General features: G+C 40.8%; 1 protein-coding gene across 1 annotated transcript in view; it reads right to left on the bottom strand.

The window, feature by feature from the left end:
- LOC124218891 (metabotropic glutamate receptor 7) overlaps positions 1–19,236 on the bottom strand; it is an 83,658-nt gene that overhangs the window by 9,634 nt on the left and 54,788 nt on the right. Inside the window, exons 7-14 of the mRNA XM_046625790.2 lie at positions 15,736–15,890; positions 10,247–10,498; positions 5,042–5,197; positions 3,045–3,171; positions 2,634–2,745; positions 1,540–1,763; positions 1,151–1,431; positions 104–408 (exon numbers count right to left, since the gene is read on the bottom strand). Coding sequence (XP_046481746.1) covers positions 104–408; positions 1,151–1,431; positions 1,540–1,763; positions 2,634–2,745; positions 3,045–3,171; positions 5,042–5,197; positions 10,247–10,498; positions 15,736–15,890 — 1,612 coding nt within the window. The remainder of the gene's footprint in view (positions 1–103; positions 409–1,150; positions 1,432–1,539; positions 1,764–2,633; positions 2,746–3,044; positions 3,172–5,041; positions 5,198–10,246; positions 10,499–15,735; positions 15,891–19,236) is intronic.

Below are 19,236 nucleotides of genomic sequence, written 5' to 3'. Positions count from 1 at the left end.
ACAGCGGGATAATTTTATACCTGAACGCGTTTGATCCGCCTATAACGTAAAATACTACTTTTCATCGAGTACAAGTGAGATATGTTTACCTTACAGGTCTTACCTTGTAATCGTTGTTGGTGCCGAAGTAAATCGGAATGAAGGCAAGCCATACTATACATGTGGAGTACATGGTGAATCCAATGTATTTGGCCTCGTTGAAGTTTTCAGGTATCTTGCGTGTTTTGAACGCGTACAACGTACACATGAGGATCAGTATCATGTTGTACACGAGAGACATCATGAGGGAGAAGGTTGAAACGCGGCAAGTTAGAACAGCGGTCAACGGGTACGGATAGATTTCCTTGGTGTCTGGAGGCTCGATGATTAACCATACTATCGCTCCGATTAGCTGGACTGCCGTAATCCCTAGGGATATACAGAGGGAGATTCATAATGTAGGTTTTCACAGAATATAATTCATTGCGACTCAACCGCATTAGGTGTCGCATCGTAATAATGCCGCCGGGATAGCGCATAGACTGCGGTTCACTGCAAAGTGGACGGTTACGGATACATTTGTATATCGCTTGGACCGAGGGGTTAATCACTCGTGTAATCTGGTGTATATTTTTTCGGAAAACTTGTGAAATCTCCTGAAATCTTTTGAAATCTTTTGAAATCACTGTAAAAATGTTTTGAAATCTTTGAAAAAATTCTGTGAAATCCCATGAAGTCTTATTTAATCTTTTGAAATCTCTGAATTCTTTTGAAGTATTCTGAAAACATCTGAAATCTTCTGAAATCTTTGTAATTTTCAAATCAGGTGTACATCAAATCGGTCAGTGATTAACCGCTCAGCCTGGACTAGCTATAGGGCCCGTTTCCGATTTCGGATAAATTACGTCGATACTGGCGGTCTGAGCTACTTGTTTCCCGGTGACTAACCACAGTTCAGGTTCGAGGATCCGGATTTTTTCTTAACATTGATAAGATGATGATAGAATGAAGAAGAAAAAATACAAAAAGGAACGTGTTACAATATTTAGTAATTATGGTAAAATCTGAAATGGAGCTAGGCAAACTTATTGTTATTCCAGGTCCACATTTCCATAAATCATTGCGTCAATCGGCATAACTTTGAAAGCCGAGTGCTTGCTTCGGAACTCACCAATAGCAATGGCAACTTGGCTTTTCGGCGATGTGTACGATGGTCGTTTAATGCTTTTAATCCCCTGATTAAAAATCCGGGAAATCCGATTGGTTTTGGTGAGTATGGCGCTGTAGCAAATACTCAGACACAGGCCTAGTCCTATCCGAAGGTAGGTGCAATTCCAAGTGGTCGGTCTGCTCAGTATGATGAAACTCATTCCGTAACAAGAGAGAATACCAACGAGAAGAACGTAGCAGAGCTCTCGCCCGGAGGCCATGATCACCGGGGTGCGATTGAATCTGTCGTTGAAAGGATTTCGCTCTTTAGATTTAGATGAAAGTAGTGCAGAACACTATAATCACAATGCCGTGGTCGTTGCTGTATTGGATAGTTTCAATGAAACCGACCTGATGAAGACAGCTGTAGTGAAGAGGGTGCTGAGAATCCCCACCGCAGCAAATGCTAGAGGAACGACTGCCCAGGGGCTCGTCCAAGGTATAACTTCAGCCGCTAACTTTATGCACCGGGTTTTCGTCTTGTCAGGAGCGTATCCCGGATCACAGCTGCGGCAAGTGTCGTTAAACACGTAGGCATCTTCCCGACAAGCAACGCAACTCCAGCAACAAGCTTCCTGAAATGATTTTACTCACTGATTCGAACGACTGTAATAACCGTGGTGGATAAACAACTCGTGCGGACGAGTTGAGTCGCCCGAAGCGACGTGCACTTTTGCTTTGGTATTTTTTGATCTACTTAAAAGAACCTCACGGTAAGAACTGCGTAGGTAGACGTGATTCACTTGAGTTCATAAAATCGAGCACCTTGGCAGGGCAACGTGTGATTATATCCGAAAATTTTTTCAATAATTTGCACCTCATTTTATTTGGAAAAGTCACAAGTACACGGAACAGGGTCAGACCGCGGAGGAATGAGATGTGAAAAAAATGTAGAAGATTCGGTTGAAATTCCGCGTTGGGCTTTTCTTATATTCCCATCTGGAAATTCCCCACGTGACGTGAAATGCCTACGCAAGAGCCCTTTAAAGTATGTCTGCATTACACATACGTAATATTTTGCTTACATAGGTAGGTATATACCTATGTATAAATACATAATGTACATTCGTTGGTATAGATTTTTGCGGCACCTCTATGCGAGAGAACATCAATTTCCTCCGTGTCAATGAAGATATATAGATGTACTCTCGATATTACTTCGATTCGCGGTGATAACTTTGTATCTCCACTCTCACATGTTGCATACGATAGCATTCAGTGGCATTTTATTCCTGGATCTTTACTAGTTACTCAAGATCTTTTTCCTTGCGACAAACCATGTTTATCTTACGTTTACCATGTTAAACTAACTGGGGAACATTTCTCTAGGTAGTAGCTATATTGCTCTTTCATCCTTCCGTATACCATTGCGATAATTGAAACGTTTCTGTAGTACAATATAATGGAAAGAGATTGACGTGCGATCTAGAAAATGACGCAATCACCTGAAAATTTCTGACGTGACCAAGAGGACAGTTTTCGCTACACGTACTCCGTGGGATGTTTTCTTCGCCGGGACCCGTCGCCCATCGTGTCATGTTGACGTCAAGCTCGAGGCTAGAATAATGCATGGCTACCTTAAAGAAGTTCACCAGTTTCATCTATTACATTGGAAATAATTGAAAATTAAACGGGATGTTTGTACAGTACATTATCATCTTACCCTTAAATTCTAAAGAATTTACCTACTTGGTTCGTGAGAACCCAAGTTCCCTGATATATGGGCTCTTGCAGGAGGCACAGGTTTATAAAGTCAATAGCAATAGTAAAAATCATTGGAATGTTCTCCTACTTTGGTCTCACACGCTTGCTATTAATGTGTCACCTATGGAACTATCCAGGGAATCGAAACTTACATTTCTTTCCAAGTGCCGATTGGAGTGTAATCGAATCGTCCTTCTTCGCTATGTTGGTACTGATAAATATTGTAGAAGCCAAAAGCATCTCCGTCAGAATTGAACTTTATCTCAGTTCCTTGGCGCCCTGAAAGTGAAAAATCTATCGAAACTAGATTCAGACAAGTAATTGTAATAACTTTGGAAAGTGGTCCAACACTTAGCCATTATACCGATAAAGGTGGTATACCTTGGTGTTACAAGTTGCCTTAAGACGAACAATAAGTGTGCTGAATTGATGTAACGTTGCAATAATAGAATAGCAGAACCATGCTAAAAGGTGACCCCAAACTCGAGAATCTGAGTGAGTGCTTGATCAAAATTGAAGATGGTCCTTAATCATTCCCTGACAATTGGTGGGAATTGCACCAATTTTAGTTGAAGGAAAACGGAAAAAGTGGAGATGTTTTCATAAAAATATGTATAATCATGTATGTACAATTTTTCGTATAATTTTTTCATCGCAGACCTGTGTTATCATCGGTGTGGATTCAAATACTTTCATACCAATAGCTAGGTGTACCTTTACCCAATCGACGCAAAGAGCAGTCCACGCCACCTCGATTTTCGTCAAGTTTTTTAGTATTGGGGCATGCAATGATTCTCTGCCGCATTCGGAAAGAGCTTGAAAATATATTTTTTTCCAAAGCTACTATAGAATCGCTATTTATAAGCATGTGTGTTTGTGTGTAAGGTGACTTATACGACGTCACCTATTCGTCCAATTGGTGTTGACGCAGGTTTGTGGATATCGATATGAGTTTCCAGCTGCCACTCTCACGTTAATCTATCGTCGATTGCATGTATCCTACCCCCGTAATGCCGAGGCATATTTCCTGCATATCATGCATGAACTGCGTTGAATATTGCGGCAAGGCTACCCATATCGATTATGGTAACTGCAGCTACTTGCCACTCATGATTTGGATGTTGAGAGAGTGCCAAATTGCTAGTGAATCCTTAGGCGAGGTCTTGCTAAACATGGACAACGACTTTGTTGTTTATTGAAAGTATCTATCTTAAAAGTCAGTTAGTTCAAAGCGTCGAATCTGAGTAGTTTCGTTACGGCGCGTATAATACAATTTAGGTATATTCGCGTTCTTCAGTAACGTCACATGAATCGGGAAAGTGGCGTGAGAGCGAGTAATATTTTTTGCACCGTTCACAAATTGAACAACCCAAGATTTTTACTTTTGCGAGATTCGAAATTACGTTCGCGTAATGATACGCTTGAGAAATGAAATATAAACTCTTTGACATGCAACGCATTTAGACAAAGAAATGAGACAGTATTATATCTTTCTGGGGAAAATTTGGAACAATAACCAGAAGAAAGAAAATAGAAAAGAAATATATAACATTACAAAAGGTAGGAGGAAGAAAAAATTCCTAAATGAGCGAATTGAGCTTGTCTGCTGTAGGTGACAAGGGTTTACAATATTGAAAAGAACTACCCTTTTCTTACAATGAAAAGTATGAATAACTGCAAAACAGATGCCCGATGTAACCGACACAACGACAGGCTGGGCCGTATATTCTTTTGCTACACCGTGGAGGGACGTGTTTACTTCTTACTTATTTTTCGGCGCTCTTCCGTTACAAGATCAGACGTTTGTTACTGTTGCATCAGAAATTCACGAGATAGCTCACGAAAAAATGGCCGAACACCATACTCATGAAAATAAACTTGACCAAATATATCGCAGCTCAGATAAACTTATTTAAGTTCGGGAAGCTTAACCGTTTGTGCTACGACTTTTGGACTGTTTTGGAGCCCGTGTTGGTTTTCTTCTATTTACTGTTTCCATGCACAAGCACCACCGCCCACATTTGTCCTAGTCACTGATCTCTGTACTATAATAGATATCAGTGGTCCTGCTCCTCGTACGCTACCGTTGTGGATTGTGAAGATCTGGAGGCGTGATGAATTCCTGCCGAAATTGTATAATTATACTCACCGACGAAAGTCACGTTGTGGATATAGTGCAGAAGGTGTTGTCCTTGCGGAGCCGGCCTAAGGACGTCGCAGAGATAGTGAGCCGTACCGCGACCGCGGACGCACTCGTCCTCGATGATGTTATGAACTGCGTAGGCCATGGCGTAGACAGCGTCAACTGTAAGCATAAAATGTATATATGAAAATTTATATTGCCGATCCAACTGATAATGGTCATACTCTTGTAGTCGTCGTTCAGGAGGAAACTACAGTTCAAGGAGTTACGTAATTGAAGTAAATTATCTTGGTGTGATTTGCATATAATCAATTAAAACCGAATGCAAAACACCCGGTTTCATAAATATCGTTATTGACCCAAATATCATATTTTTTTAAAGAATCGCTAGTTCCAAAGTTCCAGTGAGCGTGGAACTTAGTTTGCTGTAGTCATAAAAGTGATTTGTGACCGTTGTCGGATGTATGGCGTCTTTGGTCGAATAACGAGAAAAGTTTCAAATCTTTTCGTTCGACTGATTGATTGACGAACTGCTCTCGATACGAAGAGTTGGTCACCTCCGTGGTCAGTACGACATTGGTGGATTTGGACATAACGGATTCCGCAACCAAGAATCTCGGGAATCTTGATTGCTCTGCAGGAGAATGAGAAATACAACTTTCGGGAAAAGTTATTGGAAGGAGAGGTTCCGAGAATAAGGAATCGTTCCGCAGTACCAATACGGAGAACTAACCATCCAGATTCCCGTCAGCGTTGATATAACTAACCGATGATCAGCCAAATTTTGCCCACCCTGCACGAATTAGGTACTCGTCAAAAGGCTGACTAATCGAGGTTTGTCTACCAGTGGATTCATGGGACAATAGATGCGACTAAGCAATCATTATTCACGCTCATGACCATTATTATATTGAATTAGGAATAAAAAATTAAAAATGTATTTTTAATACCTAAAGTATTTATATTATATTTTAACAGGGCATTAAATTTTTGCTATAACCTGATGTTGATCATTTTTTTAGGGTGCTAGGTTCGATAAGGCACTACACGTGTACTTGAATAGTTGGAGTATTAGGTAAATGGGACTGTTGTTTTGAAGCAAGAACAATTTTTTCCAACAGATCTTTGCAAGGTTAGATTTTCGAAGTCTGTGGGGCGTGCGTAAAGTGCGCCATTTCTGAAGAGTTCAGTAAAATGACACTGGTGCATGCGTTCAATTGAAATCATCAATTTTAAACGTCATGGCTTTCTTGGCGGACGCGCCAACTAAATGTTGCGCACTGACTACGCACCGCCAGAGATATCATTGCGTTGTGCTTCACCTGAAGTTTGCGCGTTAAGGGTATGTTTCGTGTAGCCGAACCCATGCCTCTGAACCTACGACTGCCCTTGATCTACTTCTTTTGAATTATTATGTTACATTCGTTCGCTTCTCAAATCAAACTTTCCTTTAAGGTTGTTGAAAAAAATATCTATGTGAGACACACGTCTCACGTGCTATATCTGACTTCACACGTCAGGCTGCGGGCTCGTTAGAAATCATCCACGTTCCGCACTTGTAACACAATATAAGTTCCAAGCTCTACGAAGTTGCGATAATGGATATTGTAGATCGTTTTCAGACGCGAACCACATGTTGAAACAAAGCCAAAGCTACGAGTTGAAACACCATTCGTAGATCGGGCGAATCGAGGCAATTCTCTTAGCAGTAAAAAAGCAATTTACGAAACTTTCTGTGGAATTTCCGTGACTCGAACCTTGTCATATGCGTCAAATATTCAGTAGAGCCACGTTCGCTTCTGGCACGCTGGCGTTGCGTCTATTATAACTACGTGTATAAAGAAAATTCGAATCGTCCGAAACACACGTTGGTTATATTAAGTGTATCAAGTGATTCATTTTTATTTGCTAAAAGTTCACGATCTCTCGACATTTATAATTGAGGGTAACGACCTGTTGTGAGCTCATCACCAAAATGACTTCAAACAATTCGCGACGCCTCCTCTGTGATTTCGTTTTGTCGGCTTCTCTCGCTACCTCCTTGTCAGCTGAGATTTTAAATTACGTAAACCAGGATTTATTCGATGCCAGGTGGGTTGGTGGATGGGGTTCGGTCCGTCGTAATTACAGAGGGGGACGACTGTGTTTTATGATTATAATAACTAAAGTAATAACGGCAGTAGGATTTTTCTAAAACAGGTGCCGCGTTTTCTCTTTTCGTGGAATTCACCCCGTAGTAAAAGCTCTCGGCGTAATAATAATAAAACCTCGACTTCTTTGCACGAAATTGGGTTGGTAGTGATGGGAAGAGGGGGGGGGGGGGGTGGATATCACCCGGAAGGGAACTCACGGCTAAAAGAATGACAAAAAGACAGAACGTAAAGGGAGGAGAAAGAGAGAAAAAGTGACAGGAAGCATTGAAAAACCAGGAGTGAAACGGTAAGCCGAAAAAGCTTCATGTAAATATTATGTCTGGTACTTCTTACAATTAACTGAAATCAGAGTGACTTGAGGTGCGCAGCTAGCTTCATACTCCGTTTAATGCCTATTTTGTCTTATTTCTTTTCTCTTGTGTGTATAAATGTAATTGCGCCGAGATAGCTCTATTATTGGGGAATCTTGTTTACTAGTGGGTTTGTATAAATAAATAAATTGATAAGGCGATTTTTCGAGTCCAGTGATGTTCGTTCGACTCATTGTCATATAAATTTGCCGAAACAGAAAAAAACGGAGTCGGGATAATCACTTGCACAGTCGGCAAGGTCGGTATTAGTCTGATTCAATTGAAAAACATTTTATCCAGGTGAATGATTTCTTTCTTATCAAGATTAAATGGTACGTTGGATAAAACTGTTCCCTGCATATCCGGTTGTTTTTACTCGATGGAATGTGAAGGAATACCTACACTTTATTATAGCATCTTACGAAAAAAAATTTAACGGTTCAGCCGTAACTGTGAGTCTCATACATTTTCAATAGTTAGGGTGATCGACTTGAATTAAGATTAGATCAGAATGGACCATTACTTTTACCCCTGTGCAATGCAACCAATGGAAGAAAATTAACAACCAAAGAAAGAAAATAGAAAATAGAAAAAAAGATTATCTCTTAAAATTGATTACTGTGCCCTCAATTGGACTGATTCCATACCTATACTCTTAGAGTTGTTAAATCAGCCAGCGAACGCTGCTGGGCTATAATAAATATACCTAAGTATCTGAGTAAAGTACAATGAAAAAAATTATTATCATTCATAGACAAAGACGTGAAAAGAGAACAATCTTTTCCTGACCGTTCAGGTGATTATCGAGAGCATTACCGTTCCTTAATTCATTTGCTGTATTGTTCGATAAATTTGTTCTGCTCCCTAAATATTTTATTCCCATTATTCAACTCCACAGCCTATTTATTCTCATTATTTTTTCGCCTCCAGTTAGTCTTGGGGGAAATCGAATCGGGGTACACCACGGTCGTATACACAGGTCCGGAAACTCTCGTGGCGTGGGTGGGTCTCTTATTGAAGCTCAAGTTTCAAAAATTCGCCGCTAAAGTTAGAGCGCTGCAATCTCGTAGTAGTCGAACGTAAATAAACCCTGGTAACCTAAGAGCACGCTCATCTGATTGCTAGTCATTATAATTTATTGTCTTGAACATCACAGCGGTCAAAGATGCCGTGGAGTTGCTTTGTGCAAAATTGCACAGTAAATCGACCTGCCTTTGTTGAAATATGTTTCGCAATTTTGTTTGTTTTGCACGTTTCGATAGTAAAATGTGAAACTGATTTCAGAGACAAGTACTGAACCTCGATCGATAACATGTGTTTTGAATTTCAAGGTTATATTTAATTTATACTTATTCAAGGTTAGAACTTCAAGGTTAGATTTAATTTTTACTTATTTTATTCTATCCAAGTAACATATTCACTTACTGAATTTATTAATGGACAAAATTGGGGCACTGGTATACATTGAACAAATCTAAAAGAAGTAGGTTAGGTGCCACCTTCTATGAGATTGCAGCGCCTCGGCGGTAACGGTAGGCTTCCGAAATACACCCCGCCTCACTAAGAGACCCACCCCCACCACGGGAGTTTCCGGACCTGTGTATACGACTAATGCGACCGAGGGGTACACATGCGATGATTGATTTTGAAACGAAAGCGATGTCTAGGGTACTGATCTAGGTTGGTGTATTGCAGTACAAGCCAATAGTGCATCTACTTACCGGCTGTTACCGGGGCGTACGGCGATATCAATCTGAATTAGTGGCTACCCTGAAAACCACTTCAGCTTCAGATTCAACCTCCGTATGTGTACATCAACCTTTCAGTCAAATGAATTTTCCATAGAGCGCATACGAATACGATTAATTAATCCCCCGAGGACAGAAATTCTCTTGCGCGATATGGTCGCGTGCGAATACGGAAAGGAGAGCACAATCGAGCTATCAAGTGTCGTATTGTACGAATGGAGGTGTAGGTTCCAATTATTTATTCCAATTAAGTGAGAGCTAATTCAGCGAAGAGAAAATTCTCTGTACCGCTTTCACAAAAATGTTTGCCTAGAAAATTGTCCAGTACATAGGAAGCGATTCGTAAGTTAATTGTAAGAACGTCGCCGGAAATGACGCATCACTTTATGGACCAAAACTCGCAATTGCCGCCACCCGCGTTACAGTCGAGGAATCATTCTTGACTTTCATGACGGAGGTTTCACCGTATCACGTTTTATTTCGCACGACCTCGCATATGCCTACAAGGTAACATATGTATGTAGGAATCTTCCCGGCGGTGTATGACATTTTTATAACAATAACAAACTCTGTTGAAGCAAGAGTCACAAGAGGTTCGCTTCCATCTTAGCTGGGGAATGTAAACCGTGTATAATATTGTCGCGTGACTTTGCCGAATCCCAGCAGGATTCACCTCGGGAGCCTCGAGCATCGAAAAATTCATTTTAAATCCGGTCTGCAGGAGCGTTCCCAAATATTACATTATCAACCGATACAAGATTGATCGAATTCCCCTTGCAGTCTGAGATGATTGGCCCTACGATTTTCGCGAGCGACGTTGTTATCGGACCCGGCACGATACCTGAAGGGGAAGTGAGAAAAATAAATCTTAAACATTTCTTTCGACGAATTCAAAACAAGGGAGAATTGCTTCTGTACACAGATGTTGAGATAATTGTTATAGCGATGCTTCCGACTTACCGACGAAAGGTACGAGCCCTTCTTGCTCGTAGTCGATCAGCTCCTCGTCGCCTGTGCACCTCTTAGATCCGGGGGGAATCGTGGGTCCGAAGCTACACTTGTGATGCTGGGACCAGAATTCTCGGTACCAAACATTACGGCAGTTGATCACTCTCCCCGGTAAGACTGGATGTGGTAGGTTTCTCTCCGATTGCTTGGAACAATCATCCTCGCCTATTCGCGGCCTCAGGCTTCTGTAGTATCTGTCAAAACCTGTGACAAGAGACGTCAAGTAATACACTTATACTGATTCCCATCCACCCCCCAGCGATCGTTAGGCAGGGCGTATACTGGTTGGTTTGTATGGAACCGATAATGAATAGCCAGTGAATTAAGTTTTCAACCAGACCGACGCTACGTCAGGTTCGGGAACATCTTGTTTTGGTTCACCCGACGTTTCCAACTTTCAAAATTCTTGTATTCAGCGATCTTGAGCAACTGCAGTGCACGAAATATGTGTATATGCGGAGAGGTTTTCTCCAAAGAAGCCGCTTGAACTAGCTTAATTTTGATTCGCCGACGTCCATGCTCGCAGTCCGGTTGACAAGTACACTGAGAAAAATTTCATTTGTCATAGTAACTAGAAAAATTCAGTGAAACAGGTATCGTTAAAAGAACTGTTGAAATTACGAAAAACCAGTTACATGTAACCATTTTGCGCTATTGTCGATCCTTTTTTGGTAATTGCAACGAAAAATCAGTTTGTTCGGTTTACTCTACTTTTTTTTAGTTAAATAAGGCTTTAACGTTAATTTATTGTTGCACGAGCATGAAATTTTCGTATCAGTTATAAGAAAATATAGTAAGAACGATCGTAATGAGAAAGAACAGTAACGGATACTAGACTTTGTGGTAAAGGCTAAAAAACTAATTTTCATTTCGTACCTAGAACTATATTTTGCGATTGTGGTGAAAAATGACAATAGTTATGGACTGAGCGTAACCGGAACTAAAAATTTCTCTCAGTGTGACAGTTAACCATAACCTCTTGCCTATCAAAAAGGGTCGGCTCACGCTGCAGTCACGATCATCTACATACGCATTCCCCCACAAAATCCATGATATCTCCAATGAAGATCTATGTGGGTATCTAGTAGAACTCTAAATATAATAGATTTCTAATATTTGTAAGATCTCATAAGATTGAAGTGCAGATGAATAATAGATAGACAGGACGACCATTGGAGGTTCAAATTCCTTCTCCACAAAATCCATAAGACCTTTAATGGAGATGTGTGTGGATATCTAGTAGAGTTCTACTAGATGTATAACAAGTGGATATTTGAATCTCTTATGAAGCTCTAATGTACGTCATTTCGGTTGAAACGGACGTCTTACAGAAGCATTGTATATCCATTATGGATGTCCGTGGTACGTCCATAACAGGTAAATGTTCGGTGCGGGTATTACGTATATTCCGTTGACACTGCTTGACGAAATAAGTTGGATGAATAACCAGCGTGCAGACGAACAATTTTTTACCGGTCCATGAAAATGATCTACCACATAAAACTCTGACGAATTATATCGACACCAACAGCTAAATTCCACGGCTATCAACGTTGAAATTATCCCGAGCGTGATGGTCAATGTAGCGCAAAGATGTAGGAACCAGTTTGTCCCTTGGAGCTTAATATTAACAACGTTACAGCGGGCTCTGAGAGAGTGCTCTAGAAGCGTACGAAGTAAGCTGTAATTTGTGTCATATTATCAGTAAGGAGAATTTATTTTAAAACATTCGAGTGAAGAGGCGCTTTGGGTCCTGATCCCTCTCCCTGGATTCCGAGCTAAGGCAAATGAAATCGGACTAGCGGCTGGCAATTCATTGCGTAAAAGCCAAAGCACGGTTTTCCGCTCCTCTTCTGCCAGCTAAAAGGGGCATGTGGTGTGTACGGGGGTCACGTCAGGTGGCCACCTTGCTTAAGTGGTAAGCTCCCTCATTCCCTCGCATCTCTGCATCGCGAAGTAGCCAACGTCGTTTTTTCCAACTACAGTCATCCCCTGACGTAGGTAAAAAAAGACCCCCGTACCTGTTGTTGTATAAAATATTTGGCAAGCCAGGGTCTAACAAGGAAGGTATCCCAGTTCGATCTCTCCGATTTTATTTCTTTTGTGATCTGATTTCAAATATGGTCTAACAAGGCGGGTATCCCGGGTCCATCTCGCCGATTTCATTTCTTTTGGTTTAATGGCGGATGAAAAAAAAAAAAATTAAAAAAAATAAATAAACAATATACGTATCGCTTAGTTTTTAGTCTACTATAACATAATGCAAAAGAAATCAAATTGGAGAGTTCGATTTGGGATACCTTGTGAGAATTACTCCAAGTGACTGAGCTTATTATTTATACAATGCACGGATAAATCCAGTTGACGGATCGCGTCAAGTTTGCCGAAATACCGCCTCCGTGCATCTTATAACCAACCACCATAGCTCCATTTTCAACAATGAGCGAGATATTATTAGACTATTTCTCACGGCGAAGATAAAATCTGGCGCCAACTCCCACGTCCTGCACGGTTGCGTCCGAAGGCCGGATGAAATTTATTATCTCTGTATAGAGTTGCAACGGGGCTCGTAAATTTCTAACTTTTCATGCAAAAAACACCTCGAACACTTCACATCCGCGTAAACGCGTCGAGTGCAAACGAACAACTGATGCGTGTTCGTTGAATATCAAGGAATGTTCGGGTTCGTTGAGCTTCTTTTACGGTTTTACTTTTCCCCGAGGGCTGAAAGGAGCCTAGGTTTGTAGGTCGCCATCTCTCCGCGTGGTTGAATAAATCACTCGCCCTCCCTCCCTGCTATCGGCTCCGCTATTGTCGTTCCTAGATTTATGAACTTTCCAGCGTGAAAGGAAAATTGAGCTTTCACTGACACCTTATGAAATTAGCTCACCGTCCACCAGCTACTTCTCGATCTCGCACCTTCACCCTTCGGTTTACCTGCCCTAATTCCCTTCTGTTTACCCAATCAACATTTCTATTTCACGCTCGCCAAGATGTTTTCTTTTGTAATTTTTCTTTTCACGAATCACGAATGCTGAAACTCAACTTCTGCTCGTTTTGTTTCATTACTTCAATAAAGGTTATATTTAAGAGTCGTGCCATCGTATATAGTTTCATTTGATTTCTCGATAGGCGTATGTATCAGATCCGATCAACGTATTCCCGTTATGGGACCGATAATTGAGTACAACGATACTGTTGAGCGTATACATTTTTTCTTCAGCATCTTAGTCGTACTTCGAGAAACTGTACAATAAACGAATACATTTGATGTTATATGAAACCCCGAAGGCTCTCTGCGTTAATTCTGCACCCCAAGTCCTCCACGTTGTTCGGTTACGCCAATCCGTCTAGAACTCGAGGTTCGTATTTCCGTATGTGTACATCGGATTTGAGTTGGATTTACCGCGCGTGAATCTAGAACCACCGGCTTAGAATAACCGCAAATAACGCTTCCGTTCTCGGCATGAGTATCCATAATACCTACACGGCGTATCCATAATACCCGTAAAGGGCAGGCACCTACCCGGCTTTTGTGGACCGCACATCGACTCCCATCTCCGCATGAGTTCATCCTTTTTCTACCATCCCCTGATCCCGATAGTGTGTGAGGAGGATATTATCCTCTCTGTATCCGTGAGGACTTGTGCATCCAGAGGCACACGTGCGGGTTTTCGCAGACTCGCCTCGCTCCGATAAATTATACTCAGATGCTTTATATATTATACACTTATGTATATATGTATGTGGAAGGACGGCGGAGTGAAGTGAATTTTTTCAAAACATTTCCCTAATCACCGCGTGCGAGAGTAAAATTTTTCTCCCCAATTTTCCAGTTCACTTTAGCCTATAGAGCCGAGCGATAGCAGATATAAACAAAGTTTCTTCGGGTCGATGTTTTTGTAACGAACCAGTTATGCATGCATGTATCACAGTTGTAATGTCGATGAAAATAGCAACCATAATAAATAATAACAAGAGATTCGAGTTAATTGTAAAATGGATAGAATCGGTAGAGTTTAAGGTGTTATGGGACTTTTTTTCAACCAAAAGTGAGTCTTGGTGAGAATATTGAACAGTTAGCGATGAGATAAAATCTGAAAAGGAATGAATCATAACCAAGTTGATAGGATAGTTCGTTTTGAATAATAATAATGCCAAAAAGTTGTTAGTAAATTGTTTAAACAAAAATTTGTATAATAAATCTCTAGTGAAATGTTTTGTATTTCATTAAAATGGATTCAAACTGAAAGCAGATCCCAATCAGTTTGAATTATGTTTTTTGCAACTAAAGCACGGAGTTGTGGCTAATAGATGCTGGGAAACAATTGCAATTGAAAACAATAATGGCTATAATATTTTAATAATACCGAAAGATCCCAAGTGCAGCTTGATAAAACGATCGGAATATAAACATACGATACCTATGCGACAAGTTGTACCCAAGGCAGGTATTCTGGGAGCATATTATAGCAGTAAATCTATCGCGAATCAGTTGGCATCGTATCAATGCAAATGGGCTTTTGTGCGTTATCGACGAGTTTCCAATGAAGTGCACCGCAGCCACCAGGCGACGATCTTTTTTTTAACGTTTATGCACGATTCAACCATTTCTACGTTCGCCCCCTTCCGAATATTAATTTTTATCAACCGCATGATTATACACTTGGACGAAATTCTGGATTTGCTTCAAACAAAATGAAATAATTTGAATATGAACCTATTGAATAATTTACTTGATGTGAGCGAGAATATTTCAATTCATTCGATCGAAATCTGTTTCAACCCAATAAATTTTCATTTCAAGTAATCAAATTTTCTAATCGGTTCGCATCGACAGAGATTTTATTTCTGGGTGTCGAGCATAATTGAGTTCCTGAAGTTAATTATCTGAGAGACGCTCTTATAAGCAAACACATACTTGATGTAACTATTGTCGTGATGAATGCAGCGCAGCATTATTAGGGTCATGTAGTACTCCTACTCTTACCGACCGAGAAATCTCACCCTTTTCCTTCCTATATTGAATAAACAAACTAACGAAAAGGGTTTCAATTTCAACGGTGCATCGCTCTTTCTTCGGGGAGTTCGGGAAAGTTACTCATATCTCGAAAATCGTCAAAAAAAAAGTGTCGTTCTTTGACATGTGTTATTATTACCACATTTCCCGCATTTCTGCAGGGACCAAAAAGTGTATAGCTGAGATACTTTCCGCCATTCCGAAAATAATGAGGAGCAAAATGAGCGATCGTGAGAGTGTTCTCCTATTATAATATTCAGGTCGCCAGACGAGAACTAGGAATTACAATAATTTCGTAAATAAAAGATGCTCTCACGGGCGCACGGCCGAGCGTTTGAACGGTTTGCTCGGTTGGTAATGGTAGGAGTACTACATGACCTTAAGATATCGGTTCTAGCATACAGCATCGTTTATTGAATACCTTCCAGGGAGTTTCGGCGGGGTAGAATAGTGATGGCTCCTTCAGCTGCGAATTCTTGATCCCTGACGGGGTAAACCTTGGCTCCCCAGGAGTCACTGCCGATCCAGAGGAAGTGACCAGTGCGGTTGGCCCTGACCGTTGCTTGGAGAAGTTTCCTGGAATAAGTAGACCATTTGGCGTGAATGCATTGATTGTGACAGAAAAACATGACGTTGTTTCCTTTGTTGTTCGCGAATCGGTGTCCGCGGAAATTCTATGCTTCTTCCAAAGAACTAATGGACTGTATACACGTGCAGTTGGAACGTTGTAATAGCAAACGGAACGCTCAAATCTGACGCATCACGACCCAATTCCGACGATCCTGACTTTTGGAATGCTTCTTGACTTGCTTTGAATAAAATCAACGTCAACGTCTGACGCTGTATTGGAAATGGAGTGACGGTATTTCGTGGGTATAGAGGGTTACGAAAATTCACCGGGGCGTGACTAATAGCAAGAGTTCAAAAGGCCCGAAAGTGTATTTCCGAACACAAAATTGACTCCGGCGTTGCTACTTTCCTCTCACGTTTGCTCTCAAGGTATATAACTCAAAACACGAAGAATATACAAAATTACCCATAACGCTGTTGAAATCACTCAATTACGAAATTTCTTATAACAGTATAACATATCCATGGTATTTCCTTTCACCGATCGAGAATAAGTGAAAACACGATGTCAAGTTGTAACAGCCAATGTTTGCAGAGCATCGATCATTTTACCTCGTCTTTTGATCGCATCGAGTTTGAAAAGAGATTGAAAAAAGTTGAGCATCTTTCTACAAGCGCGAAGGAACGCTATCAGTTTCTCGCTGCCTGTGCTGACTTCGCAGTAAAATTTTCGGATGCGAGGGAGGCGGAAGAATTGATCCAAAGCTAGCGGGGCGAAGAAAAATTCTGGCCAAGTCTCATATTTTTCTCCTTTTTTTTCTCTTCTCTTATCCCATCCCGCGGACTCTTGCGAATAACAGCATCAAATGAAGAGCTTCGATTTCATTTGCATAACGTCCCGGATTACGGTCAGTCCGCGTATCATCATCGGAGAAAAAACTGGTAAGAGAATTTCACATAGCGTGTAATATCTGCTCCAATGAAAACATGTCAGAATACATTCCGATAGACGTCTCTTCGTTTCTGTCACGGGTTCCAGCCATCGATTATCAGTTCAATTTTATAGGGTTCAGGCTGAATTCACTAAATTATAGTTTCAAAACTGAGGTCAAAGTTTGTGTGTCAACTCCGATATCGGACGTCAAATTCCAATTTAATTTTACATCAAAAGAATTACGAGTCAGAACGTCGAGGTTCAAGCTCATCGTTTTTCACTCTATTGTGAGAACTTTCACGAGACCGAAGCACTTTACCTTGACTATCGGTGGTAATATTGTTGTTGGAGTACCTAAAGAAAAGTCCAATTACTTTATTTCGAAAGCTATATGTTCCACTAGGTTGAAAAAAATACAATGAAACACTTGTAAAATCTGCAATTTCATATCGCGAATCACGTTGTAATTATGGTATGCCCGTACCGACTGTACTGCTAACGAAATCCCCCTATCGATAAGAAAAGCGTGGTAATTTCAAGTTTCGCAAGGCCATGTCAGTTATCGATCGATACGAATCGAGAATGTGGGAGGAGGGATGCGGCTCTGGTGTAGGTAGGTACTTTACCTTTGTGTACCCTGAGAATCCTGTCGAGGCTGTACGTTGTCTGAAATTACCTGGATATAGACGCGTGGTTCCGCGTTAAACGACGGCTTTGGCAAGAAGGACAGAGACCCTTCCTTCATCGCCTCGATCCTTGCCCCATTCCTTCCGAACGATTCGGTATTATTTCGCTTGCAACCAAGTCTTCATCGAACAAAATTAGGTGATGGTGGCAAGCTGAGTTTGTCTAATAAACGAGATTGGTTAAGCTTATTGATACCGGAAGAATGGTGGCGGTCAATTTTTCTCTTCGGTCACGCAATCGATAGATTGCTTGACGATCTCTAGTTTTCGATGCAACAACAACAGTAGGTCTCCGACCAAAAAACTGCACAGGTTTTTTATACTGTTTATTACAGATTTTCACTCACTGAAACCGGGAAAAATACTCAAAAAGTTCCATCACGTCAGGTGTTTTCCTGAACTCGTGTTTTTAGTTTCGTTTAAAGTGAAGCTCCCGTTTCATTCGGAATCTGGTGTGCTATTCTTGATTCTAAAAATCCTATGGAAAACTGATGTCTTACTTTCTTTTAATATGTATTAGAGTGAGGCTCAAGAAAGCTGAAGCGTCTTCGGAGGTGTATCAAAGAGAAGAAGAAAGGGTTCCATTGGTGAAAAGAATGAACACGGAATATTAAGTAAATTTCACGAAGAAATTGGTTGTTCAATTCTAAAAGAAATATTTTTTAGTTCATTGTAATAAAATGGTGGTTTTTTCATTATTGTTACGCGTTTGTTATACAAACATCTTGTATTTTGCAAGAATACTGTATGTGATGGAGGGAAATGGAAGTCATTTTTGGATTCGGCACGATATTTACCAAAAATATCTCATGCAGTTGAAATAAAATATTTTTTTGCAGACCCGTGCGATCGGTACTACACGACTCTTCTCTGACAAGAAGACTTTACATGTATTCGATTCACCTTTTACGATATTTCAATTACTGAACGCTTATTTGCGAAGGGCAAAGTTTGTGTAGAATTAACGTCCACTAAATTGCAGTTACTGTAAATTAGTTGTCATTGCAGTTATTGGTGACGTTGTGGTTGAAATACCACTAATTTTTCATAGCTTCTGTCCTCCTTCTCTCTTCCTTACCATGCAAACATCCTTCGAACGGACGTACGTTGTACATTCTGAGCGGCGATCACAACGAGCGAGAATAACAACAAGAAAGAATCTCTTTAATGTGAAATGGGTTATCGTGTTTCGATAGCGGGTTGATAATGGAAAATTGGCTTGGTTTGCACAAGAAAGACAAAAAGTGCAGTAAGGCAGACAAGGCTAAGTCTTCTGTAATATAAAAGAAGAAATCCAATATCACTTTCGCGCTAAATTGCGTAATAGGTTTCGCCCGAGATATTTCAACGAATATTGTAGGTACATACTCACATTTATATTATAGTTGCTGTAGGTACTTGACACGTTATATAACATGGGGAAACGGGAGACGTACCCGTACATATGTACATACTCGCGTCTGATCTACTGTCGTCTACAATTTATTAACGGTATGTTTCGTCGGGCAAAAAAAAATATCTACCACGCGGCCACGATGCAGTTCGGCCCTGAGAATTTCCCTGATTAATTAACTGCCAGCTAATGACCAGCCTTGGTCATACAGCTCCGACCATCTGGAGCGCCATGGGCGTCCGACCATAGTTCACCCCTCGTACAATGCGCGGCCGTCGGCTAAGCTAAGATAGTTTATTGTTCCCCTTGACGCTAGACATCCGCAAGGTTTTGCCATAG

The sequence above is a fragment of the Neodiprion pinetum genome, chromosome 5 (genome assembly GCF_021155775.2).
Source record: "Neodiprion pinetum isolate iyNeoPine1 chromosome 5, iyNeoPine1.2, whole genome shotgun sequence".
NCBI lineage: Eukaryota > Metazoa > Arthropoda > Insecta > Hymenoptera > Diprionidae > Neodiprion > Neodiprion pinetum.
Note: the sequence above shows the minus strand (reverse complement) of the source record. Positions and strands in the feature narration are given on the sequence as shown.